At 46.1% G+C, this 23058-nt stretch overlaps 2 protein-coding genes across 3 annotated transcripts in view; one reads left to right on the top strand and one right to left on the bottom strand.

Annotated features, from left to right (window-relative positions):
- Positions 1–1677: 1677 nt before the first annotated feature.
- Positions 1678–7100, top strand: LOC117774668 (tubulin alpha chain-like). The gene is made up of 4 exons (XM_034607248.1): positions 1678–2019; positions 4831–5053; positions 5445–5593; positions 5871–7100. The coding sequence occupies exons 1-4, from the start codon at positions 2017–2019 to the stop codon at positions 6843–6845; spliced, it is 1350 nt and encodes a 449-aa protein (XP_034463139.1). The 5' UTR covers positions 1678–2016; the 3' UTR covers positions 6846–7100.
- A 3286-nt stretch (positions 7101–10386) lies between these two features.
- The window catches only part of LOC117774325 (inactive dipeptidyl peptidase 10-like), a 28869-nt gene continuing 16197 nt past the window's right edge, over positions 10387–23058 (bottom strand). Inside the window, exons 4-26 of one of the 2 annotated variants that reach the window (XM_034606674.1) lie at positions 22469–22563; positions 22286–22360; positions 20941–20993; positions 20751–20832; positions 20063–20183; positions 19145–19299; positions 18826–19047; positions 18194–18232; positions 17876–17983; positions 17684–17775; positions 17203–17250; positions 17002–17120; positions 16871–16918; positions 15733–15831; positions 15576–15645; positions 14953–15081; positions 14802–14867; positions 13903–13957; positions 13679–13778; positions 13154–13212; positions 12099–12171; positions 11932–12005; positions 10387–11333 (exon numbers count right to left, since the gene is read on the bottom strand). In XM_034606674.1, the coding sequence (XP_034462565.1) occupies positions 11202–11333; positions 11932–12005; positions 12099–12171; positions 13154–13212; positions 13679–13778; positions 13903–13957; positions 14802–14867; positions 14953–15081; positions 15576–15645; positions 15733–15831; positions 16871–16918; positions 17002–17120; positions 17203–17250; positions 17684–17775; positions 17876–17983; positions 18194–18232; positions 18826–19047; positions 19145–19299; positions 20063–20183; positions 20751–20832; positions 20941–20993; positions 22286–22360; positions 22469–22563 (2114 nt within the window). In that variant the 3' untranslated portion in view covers positions 10387–11201. The remainder of the gene's footprint in view (positions 11334–11931; positions 12006–12098; positions 12172–13153; positions 13213–13678; positions 13779–13902; positions 13958–14801; positions 14868–14952; positions 15082–15575; positions 15646–15732; positions 15832–16870; positions 16919–17001; positions 17121–17202; positions 17251–17683; positions 17776–17875; positions 17984–18193; positions 18233–18825; positions 19048–19144; positions 19300–20062; positions 20184–20750; positions 20833–20940; positions 20994–22285; positions 22361–22468; positions 22564–23058) is intronic. The other variant, XM_034606665.1, reaches the window with a different exon arrangement.

Raw genomic sequence — 23058 nt, 5'->3', positions numbered from 1 at the left:
ATAGACTGAATTTTGTATTATTTCATTTTAAATTACATTTCTTAGAGACGCACGTTCTGACTCAAGCTGCCGCAAAGAAAAAGTAGCACAACACTAAAATAGTTTTCAGGCTGTAAAAGAAAAGTAATCTGTGGCGCTCCGAGGGGGGGGGGACGAAACACAGCACATGAAAAAGATCTCCATTATCCCTCTATCGCAAACTATCTCTCGTCTGGTATGAAAAAAGCGAGGCAGATGTTTGTAGGTGTGTTTGAAGAGGAATGAGCAGTGGAGGGGATGAAGCTCTGGGCTCCTGCGGACTCGGGGCTGCGTTTGAGGATTAGGACGGCGTTCACATTCAGAGCTGAAGTCCTGGTGCGAGGAGCTCAGGCATCTGACGGCTCCTGGACCGGCTCTGCATTCCTGCAAAGAGTGATGGACAGGTGAGGCTCCCAGGGCGCGAGCAGGGGGAAAACATTGAGCAACTCAACCACACGACTACTTTCTACACGTTTGGACCCAACACGTGAAACTCAGGGTTTCAGAGATGTCAGACAAATCTACATGAGGTTTTCACTACAAAGGGAAGCTGGAAAAAAATCACTTCAAACTATTATTAGGACTAAAATGTGATTTAATTGTGAAGGTGACATCATATTTGTAGTTTACGCCTCATTTGGTGCATGATGAAATTTGCAGGTGATTAAAAGACACTGACGTGGTTGAGGTTGGAGGCTTCAGGGCCCCTGAGGGTCCAGAGCTGTCAGTGAGTCGCTGTCACAGGAAGGTGGGGGGGGTCAATACAGGAAACACCGAAGTGAGGGCGCCATCCAGTGGCTGGAACCTGCAGCACAACGTCAGGGGATCAGGGGGCTGTAAAGATTAGACACTGGAAAAAACAGAAAAACGTCATGTGAGACTTTTCAGTATAAATTCAAGAAATAGAATTTTCATTTTCTACATAAACTATACGATGATGTCTGAGTCATAAATACAAATTATAATACTTGTTATTCTTGTGCTTCCTCCTCTTTTCTTATCTTTTTGTTATTATATTTCTCGTTTCTTCTTGCTCTGCTTTCTCTTGTTGTTGTTCCCATTTGTTAAAATCCTTTGTCTTCTTGTCTTTCTTCCTCCACTTCCTCTTTCTCTTGTCGTTCCTCTTTTTTGTTATCCATTTTCTTGACATATTTCACTGTCTTCTTGCTCTTCTTTCTCTTGTTCTTCCTCTATTTCGACTTCCTCTCCTTGTTATTCTCTCTCTTCTTGCTCCTATTATTCTTGCTCGTCTTTTCTTGCTCCTCTTTTTCTTGTCGTTCTTCCTCTTGTTATTCTCTCCCTTCTTCTTCTTCTTCCTGCTGCTCTTTTTCTTGTTCTTCTTGCTCCTCTTGTCGTTTATCTATTTGTTGTTGAGCATTTTTCTTGTTGTTCTTCCACTTCCTTCTCCCTCTTCTCCCTCTTCTTTTTCTTGTTCTTCTTGCTCTTCTTTTTCTTGTCGTTCCTCCTCTTGTTATTCTCTCCCTTCTTCTTCTTATTATTCGTGCTGCTCTTTTTCTTGTTCTTCTTGCTCCTCTTGTCGCTTATCTATTTGTTGTTTTCTTCTTGTTGTTCTTGTATGTTCTTCTTGCTCTTGTTTGTTCTCCCTCTTCTGTTTCTTGTTCTTCTCGCTCCTCTTGTCCTTCAGCCTCTGTCTCGTTTGTCCTCTTGTCCTCTTTCTTCTCCTTCTTCTCCACACGAGCACAGTCTTCACCCCTGAAATCCTCTGAAACAGAAATCCAACCCTTCAGTAAACGCACTTTCATGCTCCTGGTTTTATTCTGACGTGTGATTTCATATTTAAAAATAGCGGTGGGGGGGGGGGGGGGGTGGCAGCGGCCCGAGGCTCCTCCCCTCGTGCCCGCCCCCCTGTAGTAGCTATATAAGGAGGAGCGCTCCTCTCTGGTGGGACTTCCCTCACAGAGATCTCATTATAGGTGAACTGTGAGAACACACGTTTCTACTTCGTCTTCACAAGCAGGAGAACTTAAAGCAACAAAAATGGTGAGTTTCACGTTTACGATCATCGTCGTCGTCGTTGTTAATAACTAGCGCGTGGGGTGAAGTTATGAAATCTGCTCTGAGACCGGCTCCATTCAGAGGTTTTCTTTCTCTGCTGCGTATCCAATCCAACATCTGACTCTGGGTCTTTTGTGATAATCTCTGTTTGCTTCTGGTTCGAGTGGATTTCATCTAAATCCTCCTCATCCGGGTGCTTCTGCTCCTGAACGGCCTCCGGGCTGCAGGGGGGGGGGTGGGGGGCTCTGTGGCACGTGAAGCTCGCGCTCACAAGTGTTTTTTTTAAAGTGTTTTAAAAAATCAAAGAAAAAACATGGAGGTCGTGAGGGGGGGGGGGGGACGTGTCGCAGACATGAGGCCCCGGCCCCGGGGAAGGTGCGGTGTCCCCACCCGGGCGGCGGGGGCCTGTCAGCCGGGAGGGCGCTTGTTCGCCCGGCGGCTCGAGGAATGCTGATGTGGCCCATTTTGCGTCGCGGCTCCGGCGGACGAGCCGCTGCGGGATTCATCCATTTTGAAAACCCACACGCCCTTTTTTTTTTTTTTTTTTCTTAATTCTTATAGAAAACCGAGGGAAATGAGATTTTTTAAAACGGACACGAGGCGCGGGGGCCATTGGCGAACCAACGTGTCACCGCGCTGCGTTCGATTCCCTCCCTTTCTGTGTGTGTGTGTGTGTGGACTTTAGCTCCTGCGTAGAGGACGGATGTCGTAATGTTTGCGGGTCGTTTTGAAATCGTGGAGGAACAGACGTTTGTCTCACATCTGGTGGCTGTTCCCGCTTCGGGTCACAACATGACGGAACAAGGGGGGGGGAGGAGAACCCTTTAGAACCCTTGGTCTTTATTCCACTCGTCACATCGAACCACCTCCGCGTTAAAGCAGCACTAACAACACATCCGGCCATTTTGATTTCATTAATAAAACCCGTTCGAATGCGCCGTTCCGGGTTCGAACCCGCTGCTTTTACCGCACAATGCTCCTCTTGTGTTCGCTCTCGCGCGCAGGGCCCCTCGACGTCAGGCGTGACGCACTTTCGGGGACCGGAAGAGAAACCGGAAGTAGATGGGTGCCTGAGCCCGGAAGTGTTTAAAAAAAAAAATAAAAAAATCTCTGCGGCGGGTTCGTCCTGTAAACATGGAGCCGATGTGTCGGAGGGAAAACATGGCCGCTCCCTTCTCCTCCCTTCTCCTCCCTTCTCCCGTCGCGCTCTGCCAGCAGATGTCAGATCTGTGTGACTCACGGCAGCAGCTGTGATGTGTCTGGAGCTTTTTATAATCTGCTCGGAGATCAGTTGGTCAGATGCTTTTATTTTTAGGAGAATAACATCTTTATTTATATATATATGTAATGAGCAGGAGGGTTATTGGGTCAGAGCTGCTGCATGGGGGGGGGGGGGGGCACTCTAAATAACCCTGTGTGCTGAGCTGGCCTCCATCGATCCAGACTTAGCGACTCCCACGTCACATCCACCTCTAGGTTCTTAGTGCTGTGGGGGGGGGGGAGGTCAGAGGTCAAAGGCCCGAGCGACGCTTACAGAATAAAATAAAGTTATTTTCTCGAATTCCATTTCCTGCTTTGACCTTATTCTAGTTATTATTCTAATAGTGGGCTTTGCTTAAATTTTTACCGTTTTTATTCTTTTAGTTATTTTACATGTAAATTACAAGCTAATTAAATCTATATTTGCACCATAAACATTTCTACGCCTGCACACGTCCCTGTAATGGAAGCAGCGTTTTAAATGTCTTATATATCATAAAGTTGTGTGTCTTGCATCAGTGAAGCCAGGAGGGAAAAACCCTTGTGTACTTAGTGATGATCAGAAGTTGTGCAGCACTTTGCCGGAGTGCGATTGTGTTGCTGACGACGTCTCACTGGAAAAACAGAGCTGCTCTGTCGGGATGTTCTCTAGCGCCGGCTCACCGAGGGACTTACTCACTGGAATTTAACAACACAAATATTTCACAGACGCAAGTCACGCGTCCCCTCTAAGAATTAGGTCAGAGGCAACGCTGGGAATCCGCCTCCGTCTCTCCCATCCCCCCACCCCTCTCTTACATCACCATGTGAAACTATTCGTCAGACATGAATATAACCTCACTTTGACGCAGCAACACTTTAAAACAAGTTGTTCTCATGTTACCGGTGACAGCTGGGCCTCTGCAGCGGTCATGTGAACACAGCGGTGGAACAAAGCTTTTACACATCAGCAGAAACCCGATGCATGAAGCTGATTTCATCCTCACAAGTTATTTCTCTCTCTTTGAAAAGAGCAGTTAACCAGGCGGGACGGACGACGTCCTAATGTCCCCTCGGGCCAAATGTTTAAGTAATGAGAACAAACTGGTTTCCAGTCCGTAGGAACCAACTCCTCCTTCCTCCTCCACATTATTTACAGGGAAGGAGAAATGCCTCAGCAGGGTGTGGGAGCACTTTGGCCCCGACATGACGGTGCTAATCACCTCCGCTGGCGTATTTAGATCTGACTGCTGATTTCACATCCCACTGACGAGGATGTTTGAGAACTTGGCTGTTTGCAGAGGACGACCTCATGCAAATAAAAAAAGGGACAAGGCCCCGTGACACGTTGACTCCACCCAGTTAACTGTCACTCTCAGCAAGTCGAGACCAGTTAAATACAGATGTGCTGACTTAAGCTTTCCAGAAAAATGGTTTGACCTATTTATGTTTTGACATGTTGTGGGTTTGACTTTCAGCAGCTGGAAACTGATCCTCATCTGCAGTCAGACGTTGTTTAAATAAAAAATTAAATGATCCTTTTTCTTCCATCCACAGCGCGAGTGTATCTCTATCCACGTTGGCCAGGCCGGTGTCCAGATGGGCAACACCTGCTGGGAGCTGTACTGTCTGGAACACGGCATCCAGCCCGACGGACAGATGCCAACCGTCAAGTCCGACGGGCGCGGCGACGACTCCTTCACCACCTTCTTCAGCGAGACCGGCAACGGGAAGTACGTCCCCAGGGCCATCTTCGTCGACCTGGAGCCCACTGTCATCGGTGAGGAGGAGAAACGGGTTTTCTTTAGCTAGAGAACATTCCTGCCCCGGGGCGACAGGCGAGGAGTTGAAGGAGCTTCTGTTTGAGACGTGATCTATAAAGATGACTCGAGCTGATCATTAGCTAAACCAATAAACGGTTTCAAGAGAAGGGGTGATGCAACATTCATTTAGAGTTTGGCCAAAGTTCATTTTGAGCAATTAAAGTTATAATTTCCTTCATAACTAAGGGTTTGTAGATTTATGTTTTACTATTTATCCTCTCAAAGTCATTTTATACACAGAATATTTGCAGTTAGTTTCAGGAGGTTTTAAAATCTGAATTCAACAGATTTAAACTTCATACAAATCAATCATCAGTATTAACACTCGTCCTCTTCGTCTCTCTCTAGATGAGGTTCGTACCGGAACATACCGACAGCTCTTCCACCCCGAGCAGCTGATCTCTGGGAAGGAGGACGCCGCCAACAACTACGCCCGCGGTCACTACACAGTCGGAAAGGAGCACATCGACTCCGTCCTTGACAGAATCCGCAAACTGGTAAGAGGAGCTGAGAGGAGACACTGGCTGCTTAGAGTTAAGATTCAAACATGTTGAAGTCATTACCGGACGTTTGAGCAGTTTCAACACATCCAGCAGACGTGATTAATCACAGTGTCTGAAGTGGAGGAATCTCCATCAGCTGTTGGTTCAGAGCTCAGGGAGATTTATTGCTTTTGTGAGCTGAATGAAATCCACCACATCAAACCAAATTCTTGATCTAAACCCTGAGACCCAGATGTGTGTTTTAACCTTTTCTTCTTCTTCTCTCCTTCAGTCCGACCAGTGCACTGGGCTCCAGGGCTTCCTGGTCTTCCACTCCTTCGGAGGAGGAACCGGCTCCGGCTTCACCTCTCTCCTTATGGAGCGCCTCTCCGTAGACTTTGGCAAGAAGTCCAAGCTGGAGTTCGCCATCTACCCGGCTCCTCAGGTGTCCACAGCCGTGGTGGAGCCCTACAACTCCATCCTGACCACCCACACCACCCTGGAGCACTCCGACTGCGCCTTCATGGTTGACAACGAGGCCATCTACGACATCTGCCGCAGGAACTTGGACATCGAGCGTCCGTCCTACACAAACCTGAATCGCCTTATCAGCCAGATTGTCTCCTCCATCACCGCCTCCCTGCGCTTCGATGGCGCCCTGAACGTGGACCTGACTGAGTTCCAGACCAACCTGGTGCCTTACCCTCGCATCCACTTCCCTCTGGCCACCTACGCGCCCGTCATCTCTGCGGAGAAGGCGTACCACGAGCAGCTCACTGTGGCCGAAATCACCAACTCCTGCTTCGAGCCCGCCAATCAGATGGTGAAGTGCGACCCTCGCCACGGCAAGTACATGGCCTGCTGTCTGCTGTACCGCGGAGACGTGGTGCCCAAGGAGGTGAACGTGGCCATCGCCAACATCAAAACCAAGCGCTCCATCCAGTTTGTGGACTGGTGTCCCACCGGCTTCAAGGTCGGCATCAACTACCAGCCGCCCACCGCGGTTCCCGGAGGAGACCTGGCCAAAGTGCAGAGGGCCGTGTGCATGCTGAGCAACACCACCGCCATCGCCGAGGCCTGGGCTCGGCTCGACCACAAGTTCGACCTCATGTACGCCAAGAGGGCCTTCGTGCACTGGTACGTCGGAGAGGGCATGGAGGAGGGCGAGTTCTCCGAGGCCAGAGAGGACATGGCCGCTCTGGAGAAGGATTACGAGGAGGTCGGCGTCGACTCGTTCGAGGAAGACGAAGAGGGCGAAGAGTATTAAACGCGAGGACAGAACTGGATTGATGAAATGTTCAAATTTTCTCAGATTATAATGTCCAGAGTTTATTTTAATGTTCAACAGAGTGTTCATGTGCAGTTTGACAGCTGGTGTGTCGACCACTAATAAACAAAACGTTCCTGCCACTGCAGCAGTTTGTCTGAGCTCAATCCAATGGTGTTTGGTTTTATTCAAATCTCCAGTGAAGGAGAATAATTCATCTGTAGCTTTTTTCTAAATAAAGCTGTTTACATCGACTTCTCTTGTTCCGACGACATTATTCCAGGTTAATTACTTTCCTGTTTGGAAATTGTAAATTAATCATTGAGCAGAGTTATTGGCAATTAATTTGCTTTTAAGAAACAAGGAAATGAAGCTGAAATTATGTATCTGTTGATTTAATTATTCTATTTGAGAAAATCAGTTTCTTAGAGGCTGAGGTGGTTTGTCCACATATTTACAATTGTATAAATGTTTGTTTAAAATTAACTAATTATTTCAGAAACTTATAACTCAAAACATAAGTGAATTTCTTTTTCTTACTCCATGGGACAGCTGTATGTTTCCTCTTTAGGTGAACTGCACCGTTTCTGACACCAGATGGCAGTGTGATGCCTCTTTTGAAATTAAACCAGAGCATAATGGTGAGTTTTTCTCAACATTTACACCAGAACATTTAAATATCTGACATTTTATATCTTTTAAGATTTATAAACTAAACTGAACAAGCAGCACATCCTCTTCCCCCTCTGACCAATCACACTGTCTCATTCTCTGTCAGCTCCTTATTCAGGAACTGTGGCTTCCACATGAAACTTTCAGATTTTACTTTCATACAGGTCCCTGCTGTTCCTCTTTTGGTGGAAGGACCTTTATTTCCAGTGAAGAGAAATTATAAGAGACGCAGAATGACAAAATACTGATCACAAAATGGTGCAAATCGAGTAAAAGATATATGAAGTGTCCACAAAACAATGCAAAAATAACGAGAGAAAAAGCAACCACAAAAAATCATAAAACAGTTTTGCAGAATGACCAGAGAAGTCACCAGATAACTGGACAGGATGTAGGACAAGCAGGACACACTGTCTCACATTCTTCACTGAATGACGTGTGAACGACAGACAGCCTCCATCTTTGTGTGAGCAGTAAGTGGAAGTTTCTCCTCAGCTGCAGCGTGACTCTGCACACAGCGAGCTCCACGGTTCCCCCTGGTGGGGAAGAGACGTGACCTCGGCCTCATACTTTAAAGTAAAGCTGGTTTCAAACGGAGCTTTTTCTCTTTTGTTACAGTAGAAAATGAACAAAAGGTTTCGTCTTCTTCTTTATGGATTTTCTAACCACCAGAGACAGACTTACTTCCCACTTCAGGTCTTAACTCACAGTTTCTGAAGTTGCTGTGTGACTCTTCGTCCTCACCTTCCTCGGTGGACGAGGCCCTCGCGTTCGCTCTGTAATTGCGTTGATGTAATTAAAGCTGAGTTTGAACAGTGTGGGCAGGGGATTTGTAAAGGTCACGAAGGACAGAGACAAAGATAAATGTTCTTTTCTCCTGTTCTTCGTAAGAACAGGAAGCTCCTCCGTCATGTGTGTGTTTACACAGTCACATCGACTCAGCAGGACAAACACAAGAAAAGCTGCTGGTGTCAGAGTGGAACCAGGACGGATTGATGTGGTTCAATGGAAGGTTGAAGAAATACATTGAGATAAAAAGGTTTTAGAGTTAGATCTGCTGATATACACAAGAAAAATGACCACAACATGATGCAATATGACCACAAAGAGACACAAAGCAAACACAAAAGGACCACACTGAAGCAAAATGTCCACAACATGATGCAAAGAGACACAAAGCAAACACAAAAGGACCACACTGAAGCAAAATGTCCACAACATGATGCAAAGAGACACAAAGCAAACACAAAAGGACCATGCTGATGCAAAATGACAACAAAACGATGCAGAATGACCACAGGGACGCAAAGCAAACACAAAATGACCACAACATGACGCAAAACGACCACAAAGAGATGCAAAGCAAACACAATATATCCACACTGATGCAATATGACCACACCACGATGCAAAATGTCAACAAAACGATGCTAAATGACCATAAAGAGATGCAAAGCTCCCACAAAATGATGCAAAACAAGCACAAAATGATGCAAATTGACCACAAAGAGACACAAAGCCAACAGCTTGGAAACCTTAAACACAAAACAAGACCCGAACACGTCTCCTTCATTGTTCTTTAATATTAAAAACAGCCAAAAAATACAGGAAGCTCCTCTAGATTCACACCGACATTCACAGAACTCCCCGTCCCCGAGAATAAAACCAGACTTACAGTACAAATCCCAACAGAGACAAGAATGACGTCACACACAGTTACTCTAACGTGGACGGCAGCAGCTCCAGTGAGAAAGAGTGTAGCCGTACCCGAGGAGACGGAAAGACGTCGGCCCGGCAAACCCACCGCTCGCCTGGCGCTGGGGAATTATCTCCACAGATCCCAGGGCCGCTTGTCACTTCAGCTTTTTTGTTTTTTGTTAATAGCAGATTTGGAAATTAAAGTCAAGTGCTCTCGTCTCGTCTAAAAGCCACGACAGAGCAGAGGACATGCATCACCGTGATTAATGGCGCTCATGTGCGGCCGACAGTAATCGTCTGAATCACTCTCGTGCTCGTAAATCACAGCGGAGAAGTGCTCTCAGGCTCCGCGCTGCCACAACAGTCGTGATGCCTGTTAGTGCCACGCTCAGCGGACCACAGTGTCACATGGTTCCCAAAGAACATATCAAACAGCTGGAGGGTGAAGAGGAGTCATTAAATAAATCACCCAGAACAGTGGTTACACTCGTTTCAATTAGCAGGTCATAGGAATTTAGTTAAATCCCCCCAAAAAAACGTGTTTCTGTCTCCAGATATTTGTTTCAGCCGATGATTCAAAGGGACGTTGTGATTTTAAACCACTTTTCAGAGCAGTTCAATTTAATAAAAACATAGAAAAACTATAATAAAGTGTTATAAATCATAACCTGTAGTATTCTGTGGATTGGCAGATGAGTCTGGTGTCAAAGAAACGTTAAAGCAATAATCTCATTTAGTTCCTGCAACTGTGTCGTAAACAAATAGAAAGAGGACGTGGAGTTAAACAAAACTATAATAAGTGAACGTGCTTTTCTAATAGATCGAAAGTCACCTACTGACACTTTAAATCTCTTTAAAAAGAGAAAATACATGTTGTGAAACAATCAATATCGACTTTAGAAATAAATAAATACAAAAATAAATTTAAAAATCCCAGTTGAAACAGAACCAGGGACTATAAAGAAAGGTTCTGTACATCTATTTCTGTCCAGAGGTCGGACGACTCCACTGACCCGGACGCGCTGACGGATTCACTCTCGTAAGAAATGTAGAATAATAAAAAATAAAATGCGATGAGTAACAATACGACACCAAAATGTCCTTCTTGTCTGGTTTTAAACCAAAAGTGTTTTTTTTAGAAGACGACCAAGTTGCATGAAAACAAAAAATGTACAATATCTAGAGAGAGAGAGTTTGTGATCGATGTAATCGGCTGCTGAAAAAAATCCATCTAATCCTAAATGGAAAAAGAAAAAACGTTTTCAACCCGTCAACAGAGAATCTTCGTAAAGGCTCAGAGTGTTTTCTGTGGCACGATAAGAAAATACAGTGAATAGAGGCAGACGCACGCACGCACACGCACACACACACACACACACACACACACACACACACACACACACACACACACTAAATTTAAGTGCATTTGTTTCACTTGGTTGATCATCATTTTTAACTTTAGATTTTTGCCAATTGCAGAATCTTTAAAGATAAAATATGAAACAATTCTTCATTAAAATGTCTAAAAACTAGATTTATGTTTCTGTGCAACGTCAGTAAAACTTTTATACATGAACTCTTGTGTTATTGTTTTGATTAGGGCGACCCCTAGTGGCCGAAGTTACACACGTTATCAACAAGCTACCTTCACTTATTTACTTAGTTAAATACATTTTGAATTAAATAGTCTGTGATAACTTCTCAGATGTTTGCGAGCTAGCGCCCCCTACAGGTCTGCACGGCATCGTGATACTCGACATTAGAGCGGACGGTGGGAACGTTATTCTACTGAGGTGACGAGCGATGGAAACTAGTCTGAAATGTCGAGTAGAAGCTTGTTTTGTCAAATATCGTACGACAGGTATAAAAAAAACACACACCCACACACACACTTGAGTCTACCGGGGGGGGGGGGGGGGGGGGGGGGGGGCACAAACGCTCAGTGACACACAAACCGAGACACACAGTGGTCGAAGGCTGTTCCTCTCACTCGTCGTCCCGCTGCTGGTCGAGTAGCGATGACGCGTCGAGGAGACAGCCGCGGAAATAACCGATCAGGGAGTGAGTCAGCTGGATGCGGCTGCGCTGGGACAGGAAGTGTCCCTCGTCCGGGTAAATCTGAAAACATAAAGAGGACAGGACGGAAAAATGAGTCAAGAGATAAATTCACATAAAACGTTATATCAGCAGTTCATAAATCAAGACATTCCACTCAAAGTCCACTTACTTCATCAGAACTGAGTCTATCTCTAAAGGTCAGAGTGGAAATCTTCCTCAAACTCTTTTATCCATTTTAAACTCGTTGTTTCTGTTGGAGCCAAGTTTCTAAATCTACATTTTTTATTAACCGAGACAAATAAGCCTCATTTTCAGTGAGTGAAGTTGTTTTTTTTTTCTTCTGGTTTTTCATCGAGGTGTGAAATGAGGTTTTCACGAGCGCGGGGACGATAACATTGATTTTGAATTAAAGAGGAAATTCAGCCCTGAGGTAAAGTGAGAATCAGGTGAGTGAGAAAACATCATTACAACACAACACAACACAGAAGATGTATTTTCATCTGTCTGCCGCCATGTATAAAGATAGATGACAGCTCCCAGAGCATCTTGATCGCCCCCTGGTGGCTGGCTGCAGCACATGTCATACACCCCATCCTCCACGTTCGCTCATGGGACATAAAAATCAGGGTTCCTTTTCAGAACGAAACGTATTATCTACCTGCATGGTGTAGTTGGCTCCGATCTTTATCAAGTGCTTGATGAGCTCTGCCGAGTGCGTGAAGTGGACGTTGGCTGTGGAGACAAACGAGACGTTTCAGAAACACACCTCCACACAGACAGACTCACTCCTGCCTGTGATGAGACACGTGACGAGCGTGGACGTACCGTCCGCCGTCCCGTGAGCCAGGAACAGGGTTCCTCCCTGCAGACCCTTCATGTTGCTCAGGACTCTGGACGCCTGGACGCACAGATAGAGAGAAATTATTCCAACTCAGTGACATCAAAGGATGATTTCAAGAGCAGAAGAGGAGGACGACTGAAGAGCAGCGGGAGGAAGGAGACGCTGCTACAGGTTCAGAGGAGCTTGGGTTTTGAATTCACATTTATCGATTAAGTTATGAGGTTTAAATTATCTCCCGTTACTCAGGATATGATTTTCCGGTCAAACACACGTTTTAAAACCCGTCTCTCTCCGGACGAGACGAGCGATGACGTCCCGCTGATTATTCAGTCTGATCAGACGCTGCCACATCTCACGTCTATAAGAACTCCACACACACACAAGCCGCCACCGGCTGTGAGAGTCAGAAATAGCGTCCTCTGGCCCAGTTATGCTTCAGCCCACTTAGGAGGAAAAACACACGCTGGCTTCAACCTTCACGTGGAGGACAACTGTGTATTTATGTTTTCCGCCTCCACCTGTGGCATCTGCCTGTTCTTCTTCCCCTCGCTGTTGCCTCGGATAATATTTGGAGCGTTGCCTGAAACGCCGGCGGCCACGTTCTCCTCTTTGTCTTTAACGGAACGCGACAGGTTTGTTTGCGAAGTGAGGCGGAGCGGAGCATATGTTCATTCAGACCTCGGTGACCTGCTTTAGAAAAACGCCGCGACCTCCACACGGCCAGGAAACAGATGCTGGAGTCCACGTGCAAAGAGACACAACACGTTTACACTCAACTGGGGGATTTTAATTTAGAGGCTGTGAACATCAGGAGGTAAAACTGGTTTTACAAATTGATTTTCTAATTATTATGTGTAAATTCATTATTTTAGCATTTTTACTTTTGATGATTTGCTGATTTTCCTCGTAAATATCTCAATAATACTAATAAATTGAAACATGTGGGGTCTTATTGGCTCTGTGAACAGTTTAACTAAGATCTGGTGCATAAATAAACATAAACCCAGCCACAGATGGATGATGAGGAGAAGCAGCTCACCTGGTATTTGCTCTCCTCGGTGGTGGGCGAGCCCAAGTATCGCTCGGAAAAGGCCGAGGCTGAAGGAGAAAGAGCAGAAAACACAGGTTATTAGAAGTAGAATCAGAAATAAGTGGCACTTTAGGGAGGAAAACAAATGCAGGAGCGTCTTTTTTGCTTTAACACAAAGATTTGACACGTTTAACAGTGTTCATGATGTTTTTAAAGCATCTTTTTTCAGCCTGAAACAAAGGCTTGAAATCCTTGTTGTTTTCTGTTCTAGAGGATTTTCCCTCACTTGTGTTTATTAAATTCTAATCGCACACCACAGTCGCTCCTCGGCTGCAGCGCTGCTCTGATACTGGTCCCAGAAATGAAAGCTTTTCATCCTAAGACCCAATAAGCCTGAATTCCCGTACGCAGAACCTACAGATAATTAAAGTCGCAGCAGCCAGACAAACTTGTGAGGGACAAAGACGTCACGAGTGGAGAGCAGCAGCAGAGGTAATAAAAACGTCCTGCGTCCCTGCGGAGCGCGTTACTCACCGTACATGGACCAGTCGATGATGGGAGTCTGAGCTGCAGCGCATCTCACCAGCCGCTCCGGCGACTTCAGCATCGTCAGCGCCAGGAAGCCGCCGTAATCCTGATGGAGACACAACGAACTGTGGGTCGTCTCCGATGTTAAATACACACGCACACTTGTGTCGGCGAGATTTCAGGTTATTATTGATAGAAATAAGAGGATTTAAGTGTCAGATCTGACGAACCTCTCCGAAGACTCCGACTCGAGTGCGGTCGATGAACGGCAGCTTCGCCAGGTAACTGCAGAACACAAGGAGACGACACATCTTAGATGAATTTGTAAGTCAAGAGGCCTCAGCTGAAGCTCCGAGCGGCGACTGACAGATAAACAAGTGGCCAACGGGAGGTCGAAGGTTAATCCTGAGACGAGCGTGTGAGAGAAACAAGAAACAAGAAACCCAGACAGAAGAAGAATCGCCTGTTTGTTTCTATCTGTTTTGAATCTTTTCTTCAGCACCTGCGTCGCACTGATAGAATCTCAACGGATAAAGATATTCATGAAAAAATAACACGGGCGTTTTAAGAGCAGATAAAAAAAGAAAGGCAGCACGATAATAGAAGTTGTTTTTCACACCGACTCTCGCAGGTTGTTAACATTCATGAGTTGAACCCTCAAACCTAAATCTATTCTTTATTCTGATCCCCAAACACAAACAGCCGTTCCCCCGAGATACCTCCTGAAGAGATGGAAGTCAGCACAGAGGCCGGGATTAACTAAACTCATCATTAGCTCCATCACACGTGAGAGAATCTTTCTTAAAATGTCTGGTTTCATTAAATGTTCAGATTTATTCATTAAAATTTGAATCACCAGGACTTTAGACCCTTAATTTGAAGAAATCCCCTCAAGGCAAACTTTAAATATCACGTTCGAGAGGCTAGCAACATGTTTCAGGACCGTGACTGAACAAATCCAAAGAAATTCCATCAAGCTCTTCCTGCGATATATCGAAGAGTGGGACTAACGGACAGACAACCCGAAAACATTTCTGCCTTCCGGCCACTAGGTGCTGCCAACGCGGAGCTTTAAAAATCTCCTTCACAGACAATTCCAACGTAAAAGGAGCAGGAGTGTGTGACGTACTCGAGAGCAGCGATCTGGTCGTCAGCGTCGACGGAGCCGAGCTTCATGTGGACCTCCTGTAAAACCCTGTGGAAAAGAAACCATCAGTACAGAGTCTAACGCACAGACACACAGTTTCTATGTGTGTTGCTTTGAGGAGATTTAACGTCACCTTTGACCTCTGAACCCAGAACCTCTGCCGTCGAGTCGAGCCACGATGACCTGCTCAGATCCCACCAGCACCCAGTCCCAGTCCGGCCTGAACTCCTGCGTCACCGACTGGGTCCCGGGAGAACTGCCACTGTCGGGAAGCAACCAAAAACATAGATGGTTACTCACAGACAATTTTATTCTGAAATCAAATTACTTTTTATCGTAAACAGCAAGTTTTTATCTCTGTCTGTAAAGGACGACATCATAGTTTGAAAAGTCTCCTGGTTTCGACCACCGACCAAACATTTGACCTGATGTATATTTTATATTAAATGCTCAGATGCTCATGTTCCAGGTTTGACCTCACGGACAGAAAAAGAAGAAAAGTCTTTTGCACAAAAGCATAAAAACTGATTCAAACTGCAGCTACGAGTTCTGCTTTTTCTCATCGAACATCTTTTACTCTCATTCATTGCAGCCGTTGAGATGTAAAATGTGTCTCGGAGCCCGCGGCTGTGGAGGAGTGAAGCTTTTCACTTCCAGTCGTCCTCGCCGAACGTGGCCTTTGAAGGCCGGTGGTGCAGCTCTCAGCGTGAATGGGAGAAAATGTAAATGCAATCAAAGCAGGGAAACGGGGCTTACACGATGAGGAGGAGGCCGTAGAGGAAGGACTCGGAGAAGTCGGGGGGATAGTTGAGCTTCAGCGGCAGCTCTGTGAGACGCAGACATATTGTGTTTGAGATCACATGAGCATCGCACACGGACACACAAACAGCGTTTTACTGCTCTTCATCTGTACCAAAGTTGCCGTGGGTGATGAAGCGGATGTCGGTCTGAACCGTCCTCTTGGTCTGGAGCGCCGTGCGCAGAGGGAGGTTGTTCTCCAGGATGAAATACGCTGAGAAGAAAGAAATTAATAAAGTTTCTGTAGAATGAACAACAGAGTCACAGAGTTAAATAGACACGACTCGGAGGGACCAAAGGTAATTACAGGGAAATAACTTTTGTGGATGGCTTGGACTTTTGGACCAATCACAGGAAGCAGAGACAGCATCAAACAACAGAAGAAGAAGAAGAGGAGGAAGCAGCTGCAGGACGAAATAATGTGTGAACCACGAGGACGTTCATTTGGTGCATTTGAACTAGTGTGGAGTACTCTAATACTGTAGTACTGTGGAGTACTGTAGTACTGAGGAGTACTGTAGAGTACTGTAGTACTGTGGAGTACTGTAGTACTGTGGAGTACTGTAGTACTGAGGAGTACTGTAGTACTGTGGAGTACTGTAGTACTGAGGAGTACTGTGGAGTACTGTAGTACTGTGGAGTACTGTGGAGTACTGTAGAGACTGAGCCTGAAGGTGCTGATGCTGGTAGTAAAACCATCATGATGTTACCATGGCAACCCAATGAACCAGAAACAGAAAGACTACTACCCCCCCCCCCCCAACTGACAACACGTCAGACGGCGTCTACAAACCAATCAGAGTCAAGTATAGGTGGACGCCGCCCACGTAGGTGATGACGACAGGACGTACGTCTGTCAGACAAAAGTCTTTAGTCCCTGAATTTCAATGTGAAACGAAAACGAACAGATGAAATGAAACTGTGGAACAAACACATGAAGCTTCAGACTCAGATCAGAACTGAGGGTAAACAGAATAAATGTTTGGTCAAATGACTCAGCACTTTTTTACAAATGTGTTTTCCTTCTCCGGAGCGCTGACTGTTATCTTATGGAAATGAGAGGAGTCGTGGGCGTTGGAATAAAAACATCTTGAAATGAAATAAATCACCGGCGTCGTTTGGAAAAAGCATCGAGTCCTGCAGCTGCTTCCACACAAACGAGATGATGACACTCAATTTGAGCGCAGAGGTGAGATAGAGAACATCTGGCCACACAAACTGGTTTCACATGAAACGTGATGAAGACGACTCACAGTCCACGTCGTCCAGATTCAGGAGCAGCACAGCTGGAACTCCAGGGCCTGAGAGGGAAGGAGAGTTTCTACTTTACTGACAGTTCACGACGGTTCAGCGTGTAAACAGCATCGTGCTTCCGCTCGCTGACCTTTACAGCGCAGGACGGCGTGCTGCGCGTCGGGGTGGACGTTTGCGTCGAAAAACGTACACTCCTCCTTCAGTCCACAGGTGAGACATCGCCGTGGAAACAGGCCGAGGGTGGAGACCCTGTCAGAGGTGAAATGTTTAGCTTACTGGTCGTAGGAAGAATGAATTACTTGAGAAGACGACGGGGGTTGTTGTGTGTTACCAGAATAAATGTCTCTGCTGCGCCGAGTCCTCTGTGCTCAGGAAGTATCTGTGTAAGAGAAGCAGAGCAGCTAAAGTAGGACAAGGTCACGGATCTATTATACATGTGCATTCAGCAGCCTCTGCGTAGCGGGGCTGCCCGACCACACACCCTGCGGCTCGCAGAGCACGATCACAAAAACACGTTTTACTGCTGCGACACAACAGAAGAATCAGCTGTACTGGGCGAAGAAAGACTGGGAAATTCATCTCAGGCTGAATTTTGATGGAGAAAAACGTCACAGAACCGAGAATATTACAATCACATCGAAAAAAAAACAACAAGGCACAAAGCACCGGATGTTAAATAATTCATTTTGTAATAAGTGTTTTTTTTCTGCAGCGAGTCGTGTCTGCACGCAGCTAAAAGGCCACAGAGCTGGGAGCTGGAGTTTTACTGGTTTTTCTCTGCATCTAATGTGAGAAACTAAACTGACACTTACACGAGCTGGTTGTTCTCGTCGTAAGCTACGATTTCCGTCACCTCCCAGTCTCCTGACGTCAAATGGCGAACCTCGTCCTGGTCGCTCCGCAGCTGGAGGAGAATCAGTTTTAAAGGTTAAAAGAAAACGTCTCTCATCTTACACTGTCAGAGGCAGTGGGGGGGAGTAAAGGGAGACCGAGGGGAGAGTCACCTTCTTTGTGAACATCGTGATGTGGTGGAAATCTCCCTGACCTCCTTGTTTCACAGGCAGCGTGAGGAAGAACCTGCTCCTGTCCTGGGAGAACAGCGGCTCCTGTCCCTGCAGGGAGAGACAGACTTCAGAGGTGACACACTTTACGCATGGGCGAGTTCTGCCTCCATAATGGATCATGCATCGCTGTGAGATATAGATGGAGATGCACCCACACAATGGCAAGGTCATTATTTCATGTCCTGCACTTAAGAGGACATTTTGTGAGGAGGAAACGGTGGAGTTCTACTGAAGAGAAACTCGTGTGTTCAGGATTACCTGTCTGGACAGCCACGTCTCCGAGGTGTCCTTGTGCCTCTGAATGAAAGGAGAAGACAAAATTCACTTTTCCACACAGTGAATGTTCTCTGGGACTCATTCAGACAAATGTCGAGTAAGTGCAGAATGGCTGCAGACATTTTGAAGAGCTTCACGTCCACCTGAATTTAAGGTTCTACAAATAATTCATAGATGAAAGTTGTGTCTCAGTTTGAGGACAGATTGCGTCACAGCACCGGAGCCAGACTGTCGCCATTTGGACCGGTCTCAGGACCACGTATCCCAGGATTCATTGCATTTCACCATTTCTGAAAGAGGTAACGGCGCCGGCAGGCAGCGAGACATCCGATGCTCAAGTATCAGGCTTCAACTCAACCGAGCAGCGGATGGTACTAAATAACCAAGAGGCAATTAAAAGGTTCTCAGTTGTCATCGTGACGTTTCACCCTGTTTTTACTGCTAATACTATATATCAAAGTACTGCAGCCAGCCACCAGGGGGCCATCGAGGTGCTTTAGCTTCACCTTTGGGGAGCTGTCATGTCATCCATCATTATTTACAGTCACTCATTGGTCAGCTGCATCTCTATGGCAACAGATGTGGGAGTTTTCCCATCGCTCACGAGCACCCACCTGAAGACAGACTCCTAACGCGGCGTCACACTCCGTCAGCAGCGACACGTTCTGCGGCCGGTTGACCCAGCGCACGACGAGGTGCGTGTGACTGATCCACTTCACCATGGTGACGTAGAAGTCTCTGTGCCGGAGCTGATCAGGAGGCTGCAGCTCCTGAGTGTGAGTCGCTCCGAACAGGTTGACCAGCGACAACTTGACCGCAGGGTTCGTCTGACCGGCCTGGAGACGTAAAGAATCAAGACACACACTGATGGACTCAAGATACCACTTGACACTACGACTGATTTGAAGTAGATCTGGAGTAGAGGAGGCTTACCATAGGATACGGGTACTGCAGCCCTCGGGGGTAGGTGCTGCCGGTGAACTGGGGCAGAGCCATGTTGGGCACCCGGGTGTCGTCGATGGTGAGGAAGGCCAGTCGCTCCCCGTCCGGCGACCACCAGTGAGCCAGGTGTGAGCGCAGGATCTCCTCTGAGGAGAGAAATCACACATCCAGCTCTGAGATGTTTTCTTGTTCCTCTTTGGATCCGATGACGCTCAGAGGAGATGACGACAACGACCAGGAATCAGAGCTGGAGTCTCTCTTGAGAGGATTTGATGTTAAATAATAACTTCTTAGTGAGTTGTTTACACATGAGCCTCTGCAGCTGAATGCGTCTGTGTGGATTCTGTCTAATCTGGTGAACGCTGGTCAAAAACAGCCAAACTAGAGCTTTGAATCCGACAGTAAAACGCATCCTGCTCTTTCCTTCACTGTAAAAACATCCAGAGTAAATTGCAAATCAAAAAGAAAACAGCTCAGAGTGAATCCACGAGCTGAAATGATTCTTTGTGGTTTCCCATCTGCCTCGGTCTGTGCTGCTCTCTGTGCAAACTGCAGCTCGTTGCTGAATTTGTTTACACAGCGACTTAATGGATCGTGGACGCCTGTTGTTGATTTTTCATCGCCTCGAGTTTGTCTCGTCTGCTCCGCGGCTTTTTTAATGTCAGAGACAAATCTTTGACTCATTTTAAAAACAGCCGAACACAGTTTGCCCTGAAACTGTTTCCTCCTCCAAAGATCACGGAACATTTCTCAGAGAAGAAACATAAAAAAAAAAAAACATTTGCTACCTGCAGCTCGGCTGAGTTTGAACATTTCACACAGAATTTATAGACGAACAGATTAATAGATGCATCAGAAAAGACCAGAAACTTTCTAATTTTCTGCGTTTCGACATTCGCGGGCGCGCACCTTCGTAGAGCCAATCAGCGAGGCCGTTGAAGATGACGCCCTCCTTCCCAGAGGAAGTGATCCTCAGGGAGACGCTCTTCACATCCGACTGGTAGTAGATGTTGTTCTCAAAGATGTAGATCTGAAGAGAAACACAGAAACTCACGTTTTCTTTTATCTAACTACATTTCTTTTTCGTGTTAAAGCCTCTTGTCCATCTCACCATGCAGTAAACCCGTGTGTGTGTCTCTCTCCTCCACCCGTGTTTTAACATCTGTATTTTTTAACAGCAACACTCGGACGTTTCCTGCATGTTAACAAAACATCCTGCGTCCACCTGGATTCTTTTTTTATTCACTTTCCGCCGGCTCGGTTTCCAGCAGCCACTTTGAATTTCTGTCACATTTTGTTGGGGGTCAACACACACATGCAAATAAAACGTTCGTACTTTAACAGTCTGAGCACACGGAGCAAAAACAACATTTAGGGAAAATGTAAAAACGCTCTTTTGTTCAACAGCCGAGCAAAAGGCCACATCGCCGGGCGAATGGTTTTAAGGGTTTAATCAGAATGAACTTTCACATTTTAAAAGCCTCAGGATCCAGAGACTGGGAACACAGACGGACAACACGTCTCCACTTCCTCCCACTACCCACACATGGTATATGATAATACTCATAATGGTGTAAGTCTGGGCCTTTCGACGTACCAGCTGTTGTCCTTGTTTGCCCCAGGCTGCGTGTTGGAGCACAGCGTTCTGGACCTCAGGAGGATTCAGCTCCCAAACCTCCCTGATAAACACAAACACACAACATCACACACACACACACACAACATCACAGAGCGTCATCACATTTAAAAACATAGAGATAAAACCAGCCGAGTGAAGGTAAACCCACCTCGTGTAGATGTTGTAGACGATATAAGACGCCGTGTAGGAATATCTGTACATCTGCAATCAGAGTTCAGACCGTCACATAATGCAAATATTGATCTCGGCCTGATAAGTCTGTGGCGTTATCGAGAGAGGAGTCAGTGAAGCGGCTCATAAAATAACAACAACGGCAGGAAAATAACAAACAGAAGAAGGATAAAAAAGAAATGAAAAGTGGATTCGGAGCGAAAACAACAATCTCAAGTTTAATATACATTCAAAAGCCTGTAGTTTTATACAAACCACATCTGTGTGTGTGTGGTGCTGTGTTTTTATTAAACAGAGGCTCCATAAATTTAAGCTAAATCATATTTCAAGTCGTGTATTTTATTGCATTGTTCCTCAGACTGGACATGATTTCATCTTATGTGACGTTTACACTGAAATATTTACTCTGCATTTCTCTCCTCAAACTTCCCTCTGACATCTTCTTAGTCTTTGCAGAAACTTCCGGCTCCTCACGTGAAGTTAAAATCAATTTTTGTTCAAGCCTCAACTCCCAGAAACTATCCTGCTTCAGCTCCTCACTGCCAGGTGAGCTGAGCTGCTTCCTGCTCAGCTGATTTCTCTTCACGCATGGCGGTGCACTGGCTGAGAGAAATTCAATTGAGTAAAAAAAAAAACTAAAAAAACCCCCACAGTTCGAGCCGATACCAGCTCCTCGAGGGGATTTCACGTTGCTCTGGCAACAAATAAAAAGGGAACGCAATTAATTTAATGTGCTGGAAAAGAAATGGAGTGAAAATGATGCCCGGGCATGAATGTTTCTATATATAAAGATGGATGAGCACTTGAATCCTTCTTCTATCGGACAGAAATCCACCCGACTAAAAGGCCCTGGAACCAGGAGCTGGATCATCTTCTGGTTCCTAAGCTGCTACATGTTTCTCCTGTGAAGCAGCAGCAGGAGAAACTGTCCGGGTCAGACTCGTTCAAAATAACAGGGACACGTGTTAGAAACGTCATCGACACGTCCAACAGGAAAACAGCATTTGTGTGTGTGTGTGTGTGTGTTTGTGTGTGTGCGTGTGTGTGTGTCTGCGCGCATGCAGATGGGAGACTGACAGCACCCGTGGGTATTGCACAGGAGAACAAAGTAAATGACAGGCTGCCAGGAAGTAAACAAAAGCGAACAGAGAGGAACAGCTGGTGATGTTGACGATGATCCACGGCTGCGCTCACAGCTTGGGAGCTCGTGAGAGGGACGCAAATCAGAAAAAAGGCGCCGGCAGGTCTGTGGCTGGTTTCCCTGTGATTCTGATTTATCGTGCCATTTGGAAGAGGCATGTCTTTTCAAGAGAGGAACTCACCTGTTTGACGTCGTAGGCGAAGAGCGCGTACTTCAGATCTGCAGAGAGCGAGTACTTCGCCACCTTGAAAGCCACCTGACGAACGACAAGCACAAGATACAAACTTCAGATATGAGATATTTCAGATAATAACAGACAACGAGGACTTCATCTTAAAAAAACAGCAAGAAAAACCCAACGTACAAACGTGCTGTTGCTCAGAATGACCTCCGTCTCGTTCAGGGCGAAGTTAAACTTGATGACGTGGCCGTCGCGGTTCCTGTAAACCACCTCGGAATCTGAGAGGGAGGAAAGCAGAGGATGGAAACAGCCGGCGGCTCCTGGAAAGGTCACTTTACCGAAAGCAAAGAGCAAGTGGACTGCAAGGCAATGACAAGTGACCTCAGCTCGTCAAAACAAAGGTCAAGTTACCGTGTGAAGAAATGACCTGAGAAGGAGATGTTTGCTTTTTTGTTTCTTACTCCAGACGTTAAAGTAAAGAAGTGAAAGTTCTGCAAAGTCTGAAGCTCCTCTACTTCACAGAGAACCCCACGTCAGCAGTTTGTTACTTCTGCACCATCGTGACATCATGGGACATTCTGCAGTCTGACACTATTTATTATTTACTATCGTAGTCGTCTTCTTTTTGAGACCGGTGGAGTCAGTTGAGAGAAGACAGGCACTTCTGCATTGGCTTCATTGTGGCTGAGTGGGAGCGTCCATGTTCCCTGTGTTTACCGTCTCTATTTCTGGCGGCCGCTCAGTGACACAAGCTTTACACAGGAGCTGCTGCG

Source organism: Hippoglossus hippoglossus, chromosome 2, assembly GCF_009819705.1.
Source record: "Hippoglossus hippoglossus isolate fHipHip1 chromosome 2, fHipHip1.pri, whole genome shotgun sequence".
Lineage (NCBI taxonomy): Eukaryota > Metazoa > Chordata > Actinopteri > Pleuronectiformes > Pleuronectidae > Hippoglossus > Hippoglossus hippoglossus.
This window is presented reverse-complemented; position numbering and strand designations above follow the sequence as displayed.